The sequence below is a fragment of the Hippocampus bargibanti genome, linkage group LG08 (genome assembly GCF_051943395.1).
Source record: "Hippocampus bargibanti isolate YZ-2025 linkage group LG08, ASM5194339v1, whole genome shotgun sequence".
NCBI lineage: Eukaryota > Metazoa > Chordata > Actinopteri > Syngnathiformes > Syngnathidae > Hippocampus > Hippocampus bargibanti.
In genome coordinates, this window is record NC_142741.1 from 24,534,638 (window position 1) to 24,557,182 (window position 22,545).

General features: G+C 38.5%; 3 protein-coding genes across 6 annotated transcripts in view; 2 read left to right on the forward strand and 1 right to left on the reverse strand.

Moving 5' to 3' along the window:
* The window catches only part of pou2f1b (POU class 2 homeobox 1b), a 33,644-nt gene extending 24,025 nt beyond the window's left edge, over positions 1–9,619 (forward strand). Inside the window, exons 14-15 of one of the 3 annotated variants that reach the window (XR_016115800.1) lie at positions 1,004–1,409; positions 5,591–9,619. Coding sequence is in view for 2 of the 3 variants with exons in the window: in XM_089002782.1 (XP_088858908.1) it covers positions 1,055–1,322; positions 5,591–5,624 (302 nt within the window). In the remaining variant the exon portion in view is untranslated. Of the gene's footprint in view, positions 1–1,003; positions 2,165–5,590 lie in introns of those variants that run through there. The other 2 variants (XM_089002782.1, XM_089002783.1) reach the window with 2 other exon arrangements.
* The window catches only part of tmtops2b (teleost multiple tissue opsin 2b), a 210,341-nt gene that overhangs the window by 60,152 nt on the left and 127,644 nt on the right, over positions 1–22,545 (reverse strand). The window lies entirely within an intron of this gene.
* The window catches only part of LOC148894913 (lysosome-associated membrane glycoprotein 1-like), a 49,398-nt gene continuing 40,359 nt past the window's right edge, over positions 13,507–22,545 (forward strand). The window contains exons 1-6 of one of the 2 annotated variants that reach the window (XR_016115717.1): positions 13,507–13,843; positions 14,713–14,897; positions 14,967–15,095; positions 17,112–17,178; positions 17,328–17,495; positions 18,479–21,112. Coding sequence is in view for 1 of the 2 variants with exons in the window: in XM_089002198.1 (XP_088858324.1) it covers positions 13,783–13,843; positions 14,713–14,897; positions 14,967–15,095; positions 17,112–17,178; positions 17,328–17,495; positions 18,479–18,618 (750 nt within the window). In the remaining variant the exon portion in view is untranslated. The remainder of the gene's footprint in view (positions 13,844–14,712; positions 14,898–14,966; positions 15,096–17,111; positions 17,179–17,327; positions 17,496–18,478; positions 21,113–22,545) is intronic. The other variant, XM_089002198.1, reaches the window with a different exon arrangement.

Sequence of the window (22,545 nt, forward strand, 5' to 3'; positions counted from 1 at the left end):
TCAGAGCTCTTGAGGCACATTGGGTGTCTTAAAAGCAAAGAAATGTGTTTAAGTAGACTGTTGAATACTGTTGAATATCAAAAAAAAACCACAGGATTCTTTATATAGCAACTAAAGGAAATAAAATGTTTGTATTTTATGAATGAATACATTATTTGACTTGAATTAAAATTGCTGATATATTAGAAACATAGATTTTCGTCAAATAATGGTTTTAATTTGCAATTTAGAAATATCATGCTCCAATGAATGTACAGTGAGACCTCAACTTACGAACTTAATTGGTTCCCAGACAGTGTGTAAGGCGAAAAGTGTGTATCTAAAAAAAAAAAATCCCATAGGAAACCATTATAATGGGAATAATCCGTTCCCGTGTTTCCATAAAATATACTTTTCAACTAAATAAGCCTTAAAACTACACACAACATACCTTATTCTATGTATAATAAATGTGCTATTGTATTGTAATGAAAGAAATACACTGCATTGTATCATAAAGTCACTTTATTTGCGTTTGTGATGGTCATTGATGGCTTGATGGAATGGCGTTGGAGGTCGAAGGTCAAACGGAATTGCTGTTTGGAAAGAGAGGCGCATTACATGACGACTGTAATTAAAGAAATAAACTGTGCTGTAAAATAAAGTTTTATTGACCTTTTTGATGGTCGTTGATGGCTTATGGAAAGAGAGTCACCTTCCATCAGGTAACTTAACCTCTGGTGCTGTTCGGTCGTGTGCTTCCGCCGAAGATCACTCCGCCAGCCGTGGTGGGTGTGTATTATGAAAATAGTGCTTATTATAAGGTTTAATTTTCAGAAATTTGAAGTTTGTAAGACGAAAAGTTTGTAAGATAAGGTGTTTGTAAGTTGAGGTCTCACTGTATTTGGCTGTATTTCGCTCAGTTTTGTATACAATCTAGTTCAATCCGGCCTATCAATTTTAGAATTTGCCCCCCTTTTTCAAACACAAAGGGGCCAACCGGCCCCCTTTTTTAATTTCTCAGATGCATCCCTCCAGACAACTTTATCATTTTTCACCACTGATGTCCCGACAGCCTTGGCATCAAGCGGCACAATCCCAATAACGGCGCTGGACGGCAACAACCTGCTGTTCGCAAACACATCTGCCGGCAACGCTCACAACTTGGTCACCACCCCGCTGTTCCTCAACCCCCAGAACCTGTCGCTACTCACCAGCAACCCCGTCAGCCTGGTGTCGGCTGGGACGGGCGGGCTGCAGGTCACCACTGACGCACATCACCAGGTCTCCGCGGCCGCTGTGCCTGTGCAAGCCACGACGATAACCACTGCCTCCAAGGCGCAGTGAGTCCGGCTGCATCCGGAATGAACGCCCTGTTTCTTGAGCTGTGCACCGCTCTCCTCACACGCAGCACAGGGGAAATAGGCAAGGTCGTTTTGATTTATTGTTCTGCGCTTCGCTAACACACACACATATCTGCTACATCATATCTGTTATTATTTAATCTGGTCCCCTCTTTTTTTTTCGCCTGCAAAAAAAAAAAAACAAGCGTGCTTCACACTTTTGCTTCGGGGTTATTTTATCTTTGTGATCTTTGGACACAGTAGCCAAATGAGGACTGGCTTCTTGTACCCGGAAGATAATTTTTCCCTCAATACTATCAAGCTCCTTACATTTTGTATATACGTCCTTCTATTTCATGCAGTCTCATTTAACATCTTCTCTGAACAATTTAAGGAAAAAAAAATGATTTTGCTCTTAACTTAAAACTAACCTCATAATACATGTCATCATTAACGGGGATCAACTTTTAACGTTTGTTGGAACATGAATCGTATCACTTTTATTTTCATAGTTTTTCTTTATGTATTTAATTATTTTTTTTTTTTTTTACATTTTCCCAACTTTGCAAGTATAGTAAGTTAAGATTTTAATATCTCTTTTTTTTTAATTGTGGTTGTAAGGCTTTAAAAAACAAGTAATAAGTGGCCGATATAAAGGTTATCATTGCTTTAAGAAGCGCAGGGACCTGTTTGGTCTCGATGGGTTTCTCTTCCTGGAAACACTGACTTTTAACAGCTTGTTAAAAATGTTGCCGATTGTAGACACTGATAGAAAATGACTGAAACTTTGAACAGCTTTAAAAAAAAACACATGGAGTGAAACAGTGATTTGAGATGGGGGGGACGACGACGACGACGACGACATCTCCGCGTGTTAGAGTGACACTGAGACTTAAGTAACCAAATGATCCACAAGGCTCGGTGGTTTTAACTAAAATCACCTGTCAGGGGGTGTGGTCATCACACTAAATGTGTAAGGTGATGTTGACTAACTACATTTTTTTTCTATCTTTTTCTTTACAATGGTAGTACCGGCATATCTACTTGTGCACAGTATCTGTACCAAAAAAAAAAACTGGATTGATGAGCTGTTGTGGGAGAAATGACCTGCGGTCGTTGGAGTGGCTGCGTACTTTTAAGATATACCAAAAATATTTGTTAACATAACTGTAGTCGGTGTAGTTTAGTTGATATATTTATGAACGGAATCTCTTTTTCATTTTGTCAGCGTAATATAAAAAAAAAAATGCAATATTTTAATCATTTTCCAAAGATTACCTTTTTTTTTTTTTTTATAGATAATAATTGGCAGCACAATTTACCAAAAAAAAAAGGAAGGGCTGGGTTGGAGCATGATAAACTCGTTTCCTATTTTTTTTTCTTCCACTGGGCCTCGCCCAAACATTTATTCCCAGTGCCATTTGATGGCCCTGTTTTAACTGTTTTAGTAGCATCTATTTAGGTATCTGTGAAGCAGGAAAAAGTCCTCTTTTGCAGAGCTTGTGCAAATAATTCAGCCATAAAACAACAGCTTGAACCAAAGTGGTTTTCCTTAATCCTGGCTGTGCCTGTCTGAGCGCTGCAGTTTCTGTTCACAAATGTCAGCACCCACTTTTCTTGATTTGGTGCAGTTGGAAAAAGGACGGATTGGAATGCCAGTTTAAACAGGCTGCTCCTCCGTGTTTTCTTAATAGCTTTATTAGCACATTGTGTGAAGAGCAGGCTTTGTGGCTCAGGAGTCGCTAAGGCTCCATCTACTATGTCGACACTAGGGATGGGCGTCTGTGTAAGCTCTCAGTCGTACAGGAGTGGTCCATCGATGAGAAGGTTTCTTCAGCCGTCATCTGTACAAAAGTGAAGGTTTCGGACGTTTCGCCTCCTATCCAAGAGACTTCGTCAGCGAACTAAAAAAAGTAACTTTTTTTTTTTAGTTCGCTGACGAAGTCTCTTGGATAGGAGGCGAAACGTCCGAAACCTTCACTTTTGTACAGATGACGGCTGAAGAAACCTTCTCATCGATACTAGGGATGGGCATTGCAATTATATTGAATTTGGAGATAATAATACATTTAATTTCTAAGCGCTTTTCAAACTCTCAATCATATCTCAAAGTAATTGAAATTTAATTCACCACTGGTGTATTCATTAGCCACTATCAAAACATAATTGAAGAATTTGGTTTGTCTGGAATTGGTGTTTGGTGTCTTGAAGCAAATGAGACAAAGTTTTGAAAGATTCATCAACGATTTGAAACATTCCAGACACTATTTCCCATTCATATAATATAAATATTGTTTAAAATAGTCTCCATAAATTGATGTAGTGCAGGAAATTTTGCAAAATGCTTATATCCCCAGACATAAACCATGGCGAGCCACAAGGCTCTTATCGAGGCCCACCCATAATTCAGTTGAGTTTGCTTATCAAAAATTTGAAACATTTGAGGCAGTATTTCCCATTCACATAATATAAATATTGTTTAAAATATTCTCCATAAATTGATGAAGTACAGGAAATTTCGCAAAATGCCCAGACATAAACCATGGCGAGCCACAAGGCTCTTATCGAGGCCCACCCATAATTCAGTTGAGTTTGCTTATCAAAAATTTGAAACATTTGAGGCACTATTTCCCATTCACATAATATAAATATTGTTTAAAATATTCTCCATAAATTGATGAAGTACAGAAAATTTCGCAAAATGCCCAGATATAAACCATGGCGAGCCACAAGGCTCTTATCGAGGCCCACCCATAATTCAGTGGAGTTTGCTTATCAAAAATTTGAAACATTTGAGGCAGTATTTCCCATTCACATAATATAAATATTGTTTAAAATATTCTCCATAAATTGATGAAGTACAGGAAATTTCGCAAAATGCTTAGACATAAACCATGGCGAGCCACAAGGCTCTTATCGAGGCCCACCCATAATTCAGTTGACTTTGCTCATCAAAGATTTGAAACATTCCAGACACTATTTCCCATTCATATAATATAAATATTGTTTAAAATAGTCTCCATAAATTGATGTAGTGCAGGAAATTTTGCAAAATGCTTATGTCCCCAGACATAAACCATGGCGAGCCACAAGGCTCTTATCGAGGCCCACCCATAATTCAGTTGACTTTGCTCATCAAAGATTTGAAACATTCCAGACACTATTTCGCATTCATATAATATAAATATTGTTTAAAATATTCTCCATAAATTGATGTAGTGCAGGAAATTTCGCAAAATGCTTATATCCCAAGACATAAACCATGGCGAGCCACAAGGCTCTTATCGAGGCCCACCCATTGTTCTCATTTCTTTGTGTAAATTACAAAAACAATAATAATAATAATATTAACTCATTCACTGCCATTCCCAAATTTATTCTGGAATTTGTTTGGGTCTGGGGGGGGGGGGGGGGGGCGATAAAGCGCTGGTCAAACCTCTGGCAATGTTTTTCCCTTCCACAAGGAGTGGCGTTTTCCTTTTGCCCATGTTAGCGCTTTGTGTTGTTGAAGCGCTATATAAATCAATGTGTTGTATTTTGTATAGCCGCCCCCATTTCAAGCTCAGATAACTCCAGACCCATATAACTTAGGAATTAACTCTTTTTTTTTTCTAACGAAAGAAGAGAGTATAAGGTTTCTTCCGCTGTATTGAATGTTTATACAGTCCTGGGTCCTGCAATTTGAGTGAAAATGACAACAAAACGCTGGCACTGGAGTGGACATATTTTTTGCACATCATCAGTGGCAGTGAATGAGTTCATCAATTGTTCACGTGAATTTTATCAAATGCCCATCCGTAGTCAACATATACTGCCCCCAAAGCTTTCTCGTAGCCTTGGCTCCAATTTGTCACTGCAGCTTTTTTGGCTGAGTACTGTTATGTGCCACACATTGAACTAACCCCGCAAAACCATAGCGTCACTGTTCTGCTGCTTCTAACTAACCATATAACAGTGATGAAGAAATCACTAAGCATGTAGACAGCAAGATATCATCCTGTTTTACTGGTACCTAATTTTTACTGAATATACCTCAGCAGCACTTATACATAACGTTCACGGGGTTTTTTTTTCGTTATACAATGTGGAATGTATAAGTAACGCTCGGCTCGCCATTCACAAGTTATACTGCTACATAAGAACTGTACACGATAGGACAACTACTGCTTTTTTTCACGTACTACTATGTAATTTTTTTTTTCTCTTCGGTTTCATGGTGATTGACCAAGAGATTATTCTTGCCAAAGTAATAGCCTTTCTCTTTGCAGCTTTTGGCCGATTTATGGCTGCTCGTGTCTTTGAAGCCACCGCACACCGATGGAAGCCAGTTCTATTCCGCTGCCGTTTGTAGTCATGTGACATCAGAACGCATTTGCGAGACGAATTGGACACCATCGGTGCTATAGGATGTTACTGATATATTTATCTGAGGAAAGACCTAAGAATCTGAGAACATTTTTTTTCTTAATTCTATATATAGATATATATATATATACATACACACAAACGTGTAAGACATCATATTTTATATATGATCCTGTATGTTACTCAGACTGAATGTAGTGTTTATGAAACCCCAAATCTTCCTTTTTTTGTTTGTTTTTCAGACAATTATGACCAAAAAGAATAATACAGTGAGACCTCAACTTACGAACTTAATTGGTTCCCAGACAGAGTGTGCAAGGCGAAAAGTGTGTATCTCAAAAAAATAATTCCCATAGGAAACCATTAAAATGGGAACAATCCGTTCCCGGGTTTCCATAAAATATACTTTTTAACTAAATAAGCCTTAAAACTACACACAACATACCTTATTCTATGTAAAATAAATGTGCTATTGTATTGTAATGAAAGAAATACACGCATTGTATCATAAAGTCACTTGGCGTTGGAGGTCGAAGGTCAAAGGGAATTGCTGTTTGGAAAGAGAGGCGCATTACATGACGACTGTAATTAAAGAAATAAACTGTGCTATAAAATAAAGTTTTATTTACCTTTTTGATGGTCGTTGATTGCTTATGGAAGGAGAGTCACCTTCCATAAGGACTCTTGGTAACTTAACCTCTGGGGCTGTTCGGTCGTGTGCTTCCGCCAAAGATCACTCCACCAGCCGCGGTGGGTGTGTATTATGAAAATAGTGCTTATTATAAGGTTTAATTTTCATAAATTTGACGTTTGTAAGACGAAAAGTTTGTAAGTTGAGGTGTTTGTAAGTTGAGGTCTCACTGTAATTAAAAAAAAAAAAAACACTGCGGTTGGTGTGCCAGTCAAAAGACATGACAATGTCTGTTTGCTAGGAGGAAGTGATTTGACGCTCAGGTCATCCGGGCTGGTGGAGCAGAGACTCTGAAGTATGTTTATTTTTAAATGTATATGTTCATTTTGGGCTTGATTTGCTGTGCTGTTTTAAACAATCATTTGTTGTGTGTTTTTTTTTAATGCCTTTAACTGATTTTTATAGTATGAGAGGGCACGATCACTGGCTTTCTTAGTTTGACAAAGACGATAAATGTTATCATTTATGCCTTATTGTAATGTAGATGACATGATTGCATTGTAACGTCTGTCTCGCTCTTTCTGTTTGATCTTAGTGTCGTCAGGTGAATTGCCACTGACACGATATTCTGTACTTTGGGCATCTTGAGTGTGAAATGCTCACATTGCGACCTGTTTTTTTTTTTTTTTTTGGTGTGACTTAAGCAAATGCCTGTAAGAAAAGCTTTACTAATACAGTAAAGTCTCGTTATATCGATATTCAAGAGAGTCCAAAAAAATATCGATATAACCGGGACTATCGATATATCCGACCCTGTTTGCATGTAATTTTCTCCGTGCGTGCATAGAAATAGTATCGATATAACCGGGACTATCGATATATCCGATATCGATATAACGAGACTTTACTGTAATTCCAACCGGTAGGCGTATGGATTTGAATGAGTGAGCATTTTGGAGCAGTCTGCAAACCAGTGTGGTTTTCTCTGACTTTGGAGAAGGGATGGGCATAATAATTGATTAATCTTAAAACGAATTCCAATTTGGTTGATTCTTATGATTGTAAATTGCTATTTTGTACCGTGTTGTGAAAGCATTTGGAATGGGAGACAACCAGCAGATTTGCCCTTACTTAAAGGACAACCGACATCACTTTTTTGTTTCCTAACTGACATCAGAAAAACGTTTTATAGCATCTAAAATACCCAAAACATGAAGTATGATATTTTTTTTCAAATGCAAAACATCAATAAAAATGCCTCTTTGCACGGGATAAATCATTTAATCGATTGCAAACATGTATGCTTTCCTCTTCAGAACTATTTGAAGCATATTCCAAACTGGATGTGGATGTTGTTTTGATTCACTAGCAATGCAAGACGTCTTGGCGTGACGTCACGAACTGGGGGCGGGACTTTCTGAAAATGTCCAATTCTCACCTTCATTTTTTGCAGATTTTGGACACTTGAAGTCATTTTGATTGTTGTTTTGCATTTGACTAAAAATATACTGCGTGTTTTGGGGATTTTAGATGCTATAAAACGTTTTTCTGGTGTCAATTAAAAAACAAAAAAGTGACGTCGGTTGTCCTTTAAAATGATACCATACATGCTATAAATAACCAAATATCATTCCTCTATTCATTTCTTTTTATTTATCTAGCTATCCAGCTATCTAGCTGGCTGGCTGGCTGTCTTCCTAGCTATTTACTATCTATTAGCTATCTCGTTGGCTAGCTATTTCGCTGGCTATCTATTATATATATTTATAACTATCTAGCCGGCTCGCTATTTAGCTAGCTAGCTTTCTATCTATTTGAGTTACTTCTGGATTGAGTGAACGCTGGCGCATGTGGCTGCCGCTGCTCACCTACAGAAAAACGTATCCTGTGACTGTAAAATGACCATGAGAGTTGTTGAAAACACACCAAGCACAAAGGTTTCCCACGCATCTCTGTCCCAAAAAAAATGACACGGTCCATTTTTCATCGAAAATCCTACACTCTATCTACTTTTCTCCATTTGGATAATGACATTTTGGCTAATAAGGGTGTTGAAACCAAAAGACTGCGTTTGGAAACAGCACCACTATTTCCCCTTGTGGACAATTCTTGAATTGCACCTCATTAAAAATAGGAATTCCATGTCGTTTTTGCATTTTTTTTTCAACTTTTAAATTTTCCTGCGGGCCGGATCAAATCTCCTTGGGGACCGGTTACGGCCCGCGGGCCGTATGTTTGACACCACTGCCCTATTAAATAATCCCTCTCGGGTGACTTTTTTTTTTTTTCCCCAGATACCGTCCTAATACTGAAAAACAATAGTGCGCGTTTCAATTTTTGTTAATGCTTTTTTTGTCGAACGCCTCAAGGTTCTAATTTAGGGCCACTCTTTCATCCTTCCTAGTATTTAACAAACATTTCATTTCAACATATTTTTCTATCTTAGATCAACAAAATTTGATGAAATGCCCATCCCTATTTTCACTTGTTGGTGACAAACGCCGTTTCAGATGTGGTAGTTTGTCAACTGGCTTTGCTTCATTTTTGATCACCCGGTGGGTTTATCCGTTGACCCATCGTACTTTTTTTTTTTTGTAACGCTAACAGATGAAGCGTGGGTGCACCAGTATACCTCATTTCCAACTCAAAACTGAGTACAACTTGCTTTCTTCTTACTAAGAACATGTTTGAAAACGTGTAATCGGAGAAGCCTGCTCATTCTTAATGTGATGCCTCCTCCGCGAGGCGGTAGACGCCAGTACTCACAAATATTTTCCTTTCTTTAACAATGTTTCTCGCACACCTTCTTTTTTTTAAGTTTGACAATCCTGCTTATTTTTCTCACTGTCACTTGGTGTGGATATTTTATCACCCCTTTTCCCTTTCCTCCCACCAGCTTTGCAAGGTGGCGCCATCCTGTGGTAACAACGTTAACCAAAGACTAATAATTGATTGTACATGAACAACGGCCTCACCCTCTTACCTCACTGCTCATCATCGAGCACTCACCCACACGTGTTTTGTGGGGGTGCATTAGCTTTGACTGCACGCCAATGTTTTCGCCGCGGTCGGCGCTGGAGTTTTCAGTGCCCGTGGGTGGGTTGGGGTACCCGGGGAGGCTCTGGTGGTTGAGATGGCTTCTTTGATGGACACTTGTATGTGGTAGCTGGGTGATCGATGAAAATGTTTCTTCAGCCTGTCATCTGTACTTCTTTGAAGGTGTCGAACCTTTCGCTTCTTATCCAAGAAGCTTCGTCAGAAAACTAAAGTCTTACTGGTAGTTTCGGTCTTGGTGCCGGACTCTGCTTGGGGGGTTGGGGGGAGTTTAGGACTAATACCTGCGGTTCCACTGATTGCTTCTATTTTCCTAACTGACGACTGGCCTGATTGCCCAATTTGCCCCGGTATCACCTCATCAGCATAACTAAGCCTATGTTGCCTAAGCAGTCTATTGTACGAACATTTCATATCACACATACATAGCAGAGTCCGGCACCGCCACGTCTGGACAGTAGGGATATGCAGTAAAGTCTCGTTATATCGGTTATATCGATAGTACTGCTTATTACGATACTATTTCTATGAACTCAAGGAGAAAATTACTTGCCCGCAGGATCGGATATATCGATAGTCTGGTTATATCGATAGTCTGGTTATATCGATAGTCTGGTTATATCGATATTTTTTCCGACTCCTGAGAATAGCGATATAACGAGACTTTACTGTGTATATATATACAGTAAAGTCTCGTTATATCGATATTCAAGGGAGTCCGAAAAAATATCGATATAACCGGGACTATCGATATATCCGACCCTGTTTGCATGTAATTTTCTCGGTGTGTGCATAGAAATAGTATCGATATAACCGGGACTATCGATATATCCGATATCGATATAACGAGACTTTACTGTATATATATATAAGGCCGAAACTACCAGTGAGACTTTAGTGTGCTGACGAAGCTTCTTGGATAAGAAGCGAAACGTCCGACACCGTCAAACAAGTACAGATAACGGCTGAAGAAACCTTTTCATCGATGGACCGACCACTCCGGTAGCTACAGAGCCTACACAGACGTGTAGCTGGGTGATGTTTGTTAATACACACTGAGGGTTTATCCTGCGCAACTTTGTACATGCTCAGGATTCCTTTTGTGTCGGTCCGTCTGTCTGTTGCTAGAATACACATTTCGCCCTCTGTCTTTCTCAATGATTTTGGTTTAAAAAAAATAAAATAAAGAAATGTTAAAAAAAAAAAAAATGTCCATCCCAGGACACACACACATTTCACTGCTGTAACCACATCACACCGTGTCCACCCGTCCAACTTTTCCTCCCATCACTCATTCACTACAGACTGATAGACTGTGACACTATGCATCCCCCCCTCCCCCGGTGGGGTATTCAGTGACACTTTGCTCAATGCTTTACTCCCAAGTGATACCTAGGGAACCCTCACAAGCGCTATAGATCCCAAAGCAAAACTCCAAATATTTTTTTTTGTGTGTGTATATGAGCAAAACGCCGATACCAAAGATATCTCTTGTCAACTGTCTCTCTCTCTCTCCTAACCGCCCTACAGCATGTGTATTAAGAGACAAACCCAGCAATGGCTTTTGAGTCCAAACCTCAGTAATTCCAAAGCTCAGATGTATATTTTGATATATTTCTGTCCAAAAAAAAAATCAATTGTGTGGTATAATAGTCCGTTTCTTGTTTGCTGTCATCTCTGTCTCTCTCTTTTCCTCTCTTAGCATGGAACTAATTACAGAACTGTCTTACTAGGTTGAAGACATTGTATTTTTGTATGTTTTTGGGCGTGTTAAGACCGTGGCTTTTATCAAGAGCTAAAATATGATGGAAAAAAAAACCCAACGTGTACATATTCTTTCTGTCTACAGAAAAACCATTGTGCAAAACTACTCACAGTGGACACCCCCTATCCACACCGTCAAATCTTTTTAAAAAAACTTTTAACATCAAGAGTTAACCACCTTGGACTAAAAACACTGAGGGACAATGTTCCTAAAAAAATTGAAATAAGGAAAAAAAAACAACTAAAAAAACGCCTCCAGCCATGATGGCCTAAAACTGAAAGACTGTAGTACTTTTCATGTATGTGAATCAGGATACATAATAGATTTTGATGGGTTTGTCTGCTGTATTTTTTTTTTTTTTTTTTTTTGCATATACAAATCTTTTACTGTAAGTGTACAGTTCTCTTTTGTTGTAAACATCATTAAACCATTTTCAAGTGTTTTGACATGAGCTTGTTTTGTTTTCATAAGGTATTGATTCAAAATTTCTGTCGAGCAGTTTTCTTAAAGGACAACCAACACCATTTTTTGTTTCCTAACTGACATCAGAAAAACGTTTTATAGCATCTAAAATACCTAAAAGTCAAATCCAAAACACCAATAAAAATGACTTAAAGTGTCCCAAAACTGCCACAAAATGAGCTTGGATCTGGGCAGATTCAGAAAGTCCCGCCCCCTTGTTCGTGACGTCACTATTGGTCACACACTGCCTTGCTCCAGAATCAAAACAATGGCTTTAGATTCAGAGAAGATGCTTTCTTCTTACACATCCAGTTATGAATATGATTCAAATAGTTCTGAAGAGGAAAGCATAAATGTTTGCAATCAATTAAAGAAGTCCTTCTGTATCAATTCGAGCCGTCAGGACTGCAATGTAGCGTCCCAGAAAATTTACAAGATGGCGCCCAAGCTCTGTTGGAAATGGGCTGATTTGTCTGCTGGGAATTTCTGTCAACTAGTATCAAATAGTAGTCTTGGTGCAACACACAATGATTCACCATTGCGTTATTTATAAGTTTTCCTTCGAATTTCGCCATCAACACGATGTTTTCAGACCAAACAAAGTACCCGAAATGCATTGTGTGTCGCTTTCTCGGTCAGGGGCGCGTTCCTTCCGTGACGTCACGTCAGGCATCGTCATCAAGTCAAAAACAAGACTTCCTGAATATTCAGCGCGACTCTTAAAACGTAAAATATCACTATATGCGATGGAATCTTTGTAAAATACGCTCAGTCGAAGTCATTTGAAGTGATTTCACAAATTATGGACACAACTTGTCGGTTGTCCTTTAAAGTAATATGTCTGAGAATGTAAAATTTCAAAATTGATCAATGAATGTTTGTTCCAAATATGATAACTGTGCGTCATGTTTGCTAGATACTCTCTTATGTTCATATTATGGACATGGAAGTTGGTGTTGGCTGCATCACACCTCAATGTGACTTGGAACACGCGGGTCGGTGTAAGTTACATCGAGAGTTTAGACAACAGTGTGAAATGTAAAAAGACCACCGACTGAGGTTTTGCCATGGTGACTTTTAATTAGATGCAAGCATGTTTTACTTACCACTAATTAGTCTGCCCTTGCTGTCAAAATAAACATTTGCTTCTCAGTCTTCCTACACAGACTTCTGATTCTTCATAGAATCAATTGAAATGTGTAATACGGCACAGTAAACTGAAATGCAGTGAAGCGAAAATGGCGAAATTAGAAGGAAAACACCTAAATAACGTGATGGTGAATCGTTGTGTGTTGCACCAAGACTACTATTTGATACTAGTTGACACAAATACCCAACAGACAAATCAGCCCATTTCCAATGGGGGTTGGGCGCCATCTTGTGCATTTTCTGGGACGTGACATTGGAGTCCTGACTGCTCGATTTGATACGGGAGGACTTCTTTAATTGATTGCAAACATTTATGCTTTCCTCTTTAGAACTATTTGAATCATATTCATAACTGGATAAGTAACATGAAAGCATCTTCTCCGAATTTGAAGCCATTGTTTTGATTCTAGAGCAAGGCAGGACGTCTTGGCGTGACGTCAAGAACAAGGGGGCGGGACCTTCTGAAACTGGGCATCTCCGAGGTCATTTTGAAGTAGTTTTGGGACACTAACTCATTTTTATTGGTGTTTTGCATTTGACTAAAAACATCAGCCTGCGCGTTTTGGGTATATTTGATTCTATAAAACGTTTTTTCTGATGTCAGTTAGGAAACAAAAAAAAATGGTGTCGGCTTCACTCTTCGCCTGGTCTCGAAAGTAGTTCTGTTGATTGATATGTCAGTCGTCGAATGAGAAACCGGCGCTTGACGTCACGTGACTTTGAAGGCGTTCGTATAAATGTGAGTCACATGACCCTGTTGTCAGTCTTTGGCCGTGCTCCATTAAAACCAAGTCAAAGTCCCGTAGCCTCAATATTGTAACAGGAACACGCTAACGCAAAATCTTTACTCATTTTACTGCACTTTTAAGAGCTTTTCTATCAGTGCCAGGGTGCATTTCACTGTTCTACCAGCCTCATCGTCCTGCTAAAGTTAGCATTCAGACAGGGAGCATACTAGCCGTGTTAGCTTAAGTTGTTGTCGTCGAGCTCTTTTTTCGACTACGATCTGACCGTCACCAACTACAAGAGAAAACATGACGACCGCTGGTGGTGTCCAAGCGCGGTGGCTGACATTTCCCCTTCATCTCATTTTTGGTATGTAGTGATTTCTCCATGGTAAACAAAACACATTTTTTTTGTCGACGTCACGAAAGTATGGAAGGTTTCCCAACGTACCCCACGTGACCATTATCTGAAACATACACATGCCTTTCGACGTTTTTTTTAATGAACTATTAATGTTTAAAACACACACAGACGCTCTATTAGCTTTCTCATTTTATTTATTAACCAGACTTTTCGTGGCTATTATCTGAGCTATCATTTTTGTTGGTCAACGCTGATGTCACAAAGCAGCAATTCATTAAAGAAGTACTGTATCACGATACAGTAACATTTCGGTTGTACGTATGACACGATAAAAATATATATATATATATCAATACAACACAGACACGCCATGATATTTGGCTATAAAATATCACGATACTGCCACATTTTGGTTGTATGTATGATTAGATTAAAAAATATATATACATACGATACAGACACCCCATGATATTTGGCTATAAAGTATCACGATACAGTAACATTTCGGTTGTACGTATGACAAGATTTTTAAATACGTATATATATACATACACGATACAGGCACGCCATGATATTTGGCGATAAAGTATCACGATACTGACACATTTCGGTTGTATGTATGATTTGATTTTTTTTTAAATATACATACAATACAGATACGCCATGATATTTGGGTATAAAATATCACAATACTGCCACATTTCGGTCGTACGTATGATTAGATTAAAAAAATACATACAATACAGACACGCCATGATATTTGGCTATAAAATATCACGATACTGCGACATTTTGGTTGTATTTTTAAAAAGAATATACATACAATACAGACACAATAGACATAATAATGTAAATGCTGTGTGATGTGGTTGAAGCCGCTGTGGTCCTGCACCAAACATGGGCGACTGTGGCGCCCCCCACCACTGAGGCACCCCACAAGGACCCTGGCAGACCCGAGACGGGGCATTACCAAGTCGTCGGCACCAATGGTAGCGTGTGCTTAATGGCGTACATGGGCCTCCAGCTCAACATTAGCTTCAGCTCCGCAACCTTAAACCAGGTACTAGTACACAGCCGTGTTTATCCTTGCATGTAAAAGGCTTCACGGTCCATCTCGCTGCATCTGCAGACGGTGCAGGACGTCGTCAACCTTGAGCCCAACACCACAAAAGCCTCCGGGTCATGCGACGCAGACAGCGCCATTTTGCGCCTTTCGGCGGACGGCAATAAAACCAATCTGGCCTTTTTCTTCACTCTTGTAAGTTTCTTGAAATGGAAAATCTTGTGTCCATTATGCTTTGTGGAATGGCCGCTAGTTAGCAGCAAATCCATATATGAACAATCTCGAGCTGATTCATGTGAAGGGGGGAAAAAAAACTGGACACTTGTCCTGTAAATATGGGTGAATGCAATACAGCCACATATATCAAAGTCAAAGTGTGAGGATACTCTATCACAAAGTCAGCTTTATTGTCAAATATGCTAATATGCATGACATACAGCACAGATGAAATTAATGTCCTCTCGGACCCAGCGTAAAAAAAAAAGACAGACAATTGACACATTTCTGAATGTAAAGTGAGTTAGTGACGTATGTAAAGTGAGGTAGCGACGTATGTAAAGTGTGGTAGTGACGTATGTAAAGTGACGTAGTTATAGACAATACATGTAATTTCTGAATGTAAAGTGAGTTAGTGACGTATGTAAAGTGAGGTAGCGACGTATGTAAAGTGTGGTAGTGACGTATGTAAAGTGACGTAGTTATAGACAATACATGTAATTTCTGAATGTAAAGTGAGTTAGTGACGTATGTAAAGTGAGGTAGCAACGTATGTAAAGTGTGGTAGTGACGTATGTAAAGTGACGTAGTTATAGACAATACATGTAATTTCTGAATGTAAAGTGAGGTAGTGACGTATGTAAAGTGAGGTAGCGACGTATGTAAAGTGAGGTAGTTATAGACAATACATGTAATTTCTGAATGTAAAGTGAGGTAGCGACGTATGTAAAGTGACGTAGTTATAGACAATACATGTAATTTCTGAATGTAAAGTGTGGTAGTGACGTATGTAAAGTGACGCAGTTATAGACAATACATGTAATTTCTGAATGTAAAGTGAGGTAGCGACGTATGTAAAGTGAGGTAGCGACGTATGTAAAGTGACGTAGTTATACACAATACATGTAATTTCTGAATGTAAAGTGAGGTAGCGACGTATGTAAAATGAGGTAGCGACGTATGTAAAGTGAGGTAGCGACGTATGTAAAGTGACGTAGTTATAGACAATACATGTAATTTCTGAATGTAAAGTGAGGTAGCGACGTATGTAAAGTGACGTAGTTATAGACAATACATGTAATTTCTGAATGTAAAGTGTGGTAGTGACGTATGTAAAGTGACGCAGTTATAGACAATACATGTAATTTCTGAATGTAAAGTGAGGTAGCGACGTATGTAAAGTGTGGTAGTGACGTATGTAAAGTGACGTAGTTATAGACAATACATGTAATTTCTGAATGTAAAGTGAGGTAGCGACGTATGTGAAGTGAGGTAGTGACGTATGTAAAGTGAGGTAGCGACGTATGTAAAGTGACGTAGTTATAGACAATACATGTAATTTCTGAATGTAAAGTGAGGTAGCGACGTATGTAAAATGAGGTAGCGACGTATGTAAAGTGAGGTAGCGACGTATGTAAAGTGACGTAGTTATAGACAATACATGTAATTTCTGAATGTAAAGTGAGGTAGCGACGTATGTAAAATGAGGTAGCGACGTATGTAAAGTGAGGTAGTTATAGACAATACATGTAATTTCTGAATGTAAAGTGAGGTAGCGACGTATGTAAAATGAGGTAGCGACGTATGTAAAGTGAGGTAGCGACGTATGTAAAGTGACGTAGTTATAGACAATACATGTAATTTCTGAATGTAAAGGGAGGTATTGCCGCATGTAAAGTGAGGTAGCGACGTATGTAAAGTGACATAGTGTAGTAATGCAAAAACAACAAAAAAAGATTGAAGTGAGGTCTTGCAGAAAAAAAACAGATAATATGCCTTTCTTGATACTTGCACTATGTACAGTTTTTTATGAAACGGTTTTGCACATTTCCAGTATACAGTTGACATTTTTATTTTACTATGCTTAGAATATGTTGTTTTTCTATCCTTTCACCAGCCCATCCCCTTTAAAATTGCTGCTGTGGACTGCAAATGTCCCCATTGTGGGACGAATAAAGGTTTTCTGATTCTGATTCTGATTTTTTTTCCCCCCAGAACACTACATCTAATAAGTATCACGTGAGTCAAATTACCCTGTCAGCAATCTGGCCAGACATGAAAGGTGAGTTTTCTGGCCACAACGCTATGTACTACCCATGTAAACCCCAAGAAATGCAAGAAGGGACTTATGTTAAAAATACCCAAAAACTTTTTTTGAAAGGCGCTTATAAATGAAATATATTATTATAACTGTCCTGTGTCCGATATCAGAGCCCTTTTCGGCACATAACAGCAGCCTGGACTACTTTCGCGGAACCTTGGGCTTCTCGTACATGTGCCGCGAGGAGCAGACGCTTGACGTGGTGCCGGCTTTGTCCATCAACACCTTCCAGTTGCAGGTGCAGCCCTTCGGCATCACTCAGAACAAGTTTGGCGCAGGTAAACCATCTCGAGCAAGTGAATATTTTTCACCAGAATCCTCCATACGGTGATACCTCGGTTTACGGACCCCTTGGCTTACGAACTTTTGGGTTTACGAACGTTCAATCTATGAAAATGTTACATTGGCATACAAACTATTTTTCGGGATACACACGGAGCGCCACAATGAGTGATGTGTCGTTTGCGAACGAGCCCGTTCTACTAACAGGAAAATGGCAGCTCACTTGTTTTTGTCCTCTATTCCCCGCCCCCAGTCATCTGTTAAAGACAGGTGATTGGTCAAGAACGCAGCAGTGAGGGGAAGTGGTTTAAACATAAAAGAGACAGACAGACAGAGAGTGACAAAATGGATAGAAAACAGTAAAATTTGGATTCGTTTCAACATTGATAGTTCAAAGGCAGAGTGTAGACTGCAAGGTTAAAATTCCCATCAATCAGGCTCCACAAATAACCCGCACAAGCCATTTGTACACTTGATGCAAAAAGCTATCCACCCAGCTAAACAGAACACAATTGATGAGGAACAAGGTAAAATTATCGCAGAGAAAGCACCTACAAGCAATCATTCCTCAAGATGGTGAAAGAAGAAGGTTACGTTCATTATCAAGTGTTTAATGCTGATGAAACCGGACACTCCATTCCATCACACCATCAACGATCATCACAAAGGTCAATAAAAGACTTTATTATACAGTACAGTTTACTTATTTAATTATAATACCATAGCAGATTTATTATACATAAAATAAGGTATATTTTGTGTAGTTTTAGTAGTTTTTAGAAAGTAGAAAATTATGTTTTATGCGGACCTGGGAACGGATTATTCCCATTTTAATGGTTTCCTATGGGAAATTAATTTTTGGGATACACCCTTTTCACCTTACTCTCTCTGGGAACCCATTAAGTTCGTAAGCCAGGGTATCGCCGTATTTCATTTTCACCAGCCCATGCTTAACATCTTTGTCTCTATCTCTCTTTAGCCGAGCAGTGCCAGCTGGATGAAGACGACATGTTGATCGCAATCGTAGTCGGGGCGGCGTTAGCCGGCCTGGTCCTCATCGTGCTTGTTGCCTACCTCATTGGAAGGAAGAGGAGCCATGCCGGCTACCAAACCATCTGAGGTGCCAATCCGCTCGCATGTAACCCGAACACCCGATCTCTCTCACTCCGTGATTAACCACTTTTAACACGCCACAGACAATAATAAGAATAATAGGGGCATAAGCTAAATGATAATAATAAAAGGGATGTTGTTCGATTTGTGAGGAAATATCTAGAAAGCAAAGACAGAATCGTCATTATTATGTTGTATTTATGAATTTTGTAAAGGGAATTCGGGTCATGTTTTGTTTCTTTTGGAGTGATTTTGTTTATTTATAGCACAATAACTGGTGGTTGTTTTTGGTGAAGACATGACAGACGCTCCCCAATTTACGAACGAGATACATTCCGAACGGTTGTTCATAAGGTGAATTCGTTCGTATGTTGCTTCAGTGCTATGTGCTTTGTATGGAATGTACTTTTAAGGCTGATATAATAATAATAATAATAATAATAATAATAATAATAATAATAATAATAATAATAATAATAATAAATTTCATTTATAAGCACCTTTCAACAGTATAATAATAATAATAATAATAATAATAATTTCATTTATAAGCACCTTTCAACAGTATAATAATAAGAATACATTTCATTTATAAGCGCCTTTCAAAACTCTCTAGGTCACTTTACAGTCACAGGATAAGTTTTTCTGTGGGTGAGCAGCGGCAGCCATTCGCGCCCGCCTTCACTCAACCCGGAAGTAACATAAAATGATCATCATTACACAACAATAATAATAATAATGATAATAATAATTTTCATTTAAAACAGCTACAAGCCATATGAACACCTCTTTCTAAGCGCCTATCAAAACTCAAGGACATTTTACAGTCGCAGGATATTTTTTTCTGCGGGTGAGCAGCGGCAACCAGACGCCAGCGTTCACTCAACCCACAAGTCAAGTATGTTTAAGCTTTCTACAAGTATGTTTAAGGCTTCTATACGTCTATTTAAGGCTTATATAAGTACAGTGATACCTCGGTTTACGAACCCCTTGGCTTACGTACTTTTCTGGTTACGAACGTTACATTTATGAACATTTTACCTTGGCATACGAACTTAATTTTAATTATAATAAATATAATTATAATTATTATTATACAGTAAAGTCTCATTATATCGATATTCTCGGGAGTCCGAAAAAATATCCATATATCCGACCCTGCGCGCATGTAATTTTCTCCTTGCGTTCATAGGAATAGTATCGTAATAAGCGGTACTATCGATATAACCGATATCGATATAACGAGACTTTACTGTGTATATATATTATTATATAAATAATACTTATTATACCCTAGCATATTATACATAAAATAAGGTATATTTTGTGTAGTTTTAAGGCTTAGAAAGTAGAAAATTATGTTTTATGGGGACCTGGGAACGGATTATTCTCATTTTAATGGTTTCCTATGGGAAATTATTTTTTGGGATACACACTTTTCACCTTACTCTGTCTGGGAAACAATTAAGTTCGTAAGCCAATGTATCACTGTATGTTTAAGCTTTTTACAAGTATGTTTAAGGCTTGCATAAGTAACCTGTATTGGTTTATACTGAAAAATGAATCAAATATATACTCCCTAAAGATATGCACGTGTACAACTGGAGAGAATACTACATATGTTACGACAAAAATGTTGGTATGTACAGTTGTTCGTAATTCAAATGTTTGTAAGTAGAGGAGCGTCTGTACATCTCAGTTTGGACTTTCACATTCAGTTACTAGTATTCACAATATCTCTCGCGAGGTACCTCAATGTCGGCTGCTTGTTTAGTCATGATTGTGAAATCTCAGGAATGGCAATGTTGTTGCATCCATTGGAGACATGGACACATTTGGATGGAGGGGTGATTTTATTTGGGAAAACTTCCCAAAAATGCTTAACTGGTCTGATTGGCAAAATTCAGCTCGGCAGCAAAAACATGTTAGAAGTTAGACTACTTCAGCAAACATCCTGGATTACACTACATATCTTGAATGTTGCTATTCCCCGTTATAGATAAAGCATGTGTTATTAAATACAGTGATAACTAACCTCGGTTTACAAACCCCTTGGTTTACGAACGTTTCTCTTTACAAACGTTAAATTTATGAAAATTTTACCTTGCCATACGAACTATTTTTCGGGATACACACGGAGCTGTCACAATGAGTGATGTGTCGTTCGCGAACTAGCCCGTTCTCCTAACAAGAAAATGGCAGCCGGCTTGTTTTGGTCCTCTATTCCCCGCCCCCAGTCTTCGGTTAAAGCCGCGTGATTGGTCAAGAACGCAGCAGGGGGTGACATTTGGACTCGTTTCAACTTTGATAGTTCAAAGGCACAGTGTAGACTGCAAGGTTAAAATTCCCATCAATCAGGCTCCACAAATAACCCGCACAAGCCATCTTTACACTTGATGCTATAAACCCAGCTAAACAGAATACAATTGATGAGGAACTAGATAAAATTATCACAGAGAAAGCAACGACAAGGGATCATTCCTCAAGATGGTGAAAGAAGGTTACGTTCCTGATCAAGTGTTTAATGCTGATGAAACCGGCCACTCCATTCCATCAAGCCATCAACGACAATCACAAAGGTAAATAAAACGACTTTATTATACAGTACAGTTTATTTCTTTAATTATAATACCACTGCACATTTATTATACATAAAATAAGGCATATTTTGTGTAGTGTTAAGGCTTATTTAGTCGAAAATTATGTTTTTTAGGGACCTGGGAACGGATTATTCTCATTTTAATGGTTTCCTATGGGAAATTAAATTTTGGGATACATACTTTTCGCCTTACACTCTGTGGGAACCAATTAAGTTCGTAAGCCAAGGTATCACTGTACATACTTAACCTAGTTCTTCATAAATCCTGAAAAATCTACATTTCTTCACCTTGTTTTAGTGAAGTTTTCTGTTACACACCACTTGTTCACTTTTTGTTCCACATCCCTGACAAAATTAAAAATTCTTTTGTTTTCCTTGTCAGTGCAATCCAGAGGTACCTTCTGTTTTCTTTCCCGTATGGAAACATGCAGCACCATATTGTTACTGATCATTTTTGCTCGGCCGTATTGTTTCCTGTTCCTCATCTGTTTTGTTTTTGTGTGTATTGGTTTTAATGAATTGTTTGCTAAAAGATGCTCAATAAAAGTGATTTGAAAGTGGGGCTGTTTGTTTTTCCGCCTTGCGGTTTACATGCAGTGAAGGTTTTGAAAGGCGCTTAGAAATCATGGCTTATTATTATTATTATTATTATTATTAATCAAATCAATTTTGCTGTTAAACAGTCTAAATATTCAAAATGCAAGTTCATTTTTTTTGGTGGACGTCATTAGTATTTGACAAGGTCGTTGAGGACAAGTAATAGAGGGGCTAAATCCATATTTTTGAAAAATAATATTGAACGGAAACATTTGTAGAATGAGTAAGGCTTGTTAATCATTCAAGAGGTGCTCCAATGTATAATAATAATAATAATAATAATAAATTTCATTTCTAAGCGGCTTTCAAAAATCTCAAGGTCACTTTACAGTCACCGGATAAGTTTTTTCCTGTGGGTGAGCAGCGGCAGCCACATGCCCCCGCGTTCACTCAACCCGGAAGTAACTCAAATAGATAGCTAATAGCTAGCGAATAGATAGCTATCAGCTAGCGAATAGCTATTAACTAGCGAATAGCCAATAGCCAGCGAATAGATAGCTAATAGCTAACGAATAGTTAGCGAATTTTGCGATAATCCATTCAAGACATTGAGCAGTGAGCAGCGGCAGACACACGCGCCAGCGTTCACTCAACCATAGAAAGCTAGCGAGCTAATATATAATCAATAGATAATAATAATAAATAATACATTTCATTTATAAGCGCCTTTCAAAACTCTCAAGGTCACTTTACAGTCACGGGAATACGTTTTTCTGTGGAAAATGACAAAAACCCTG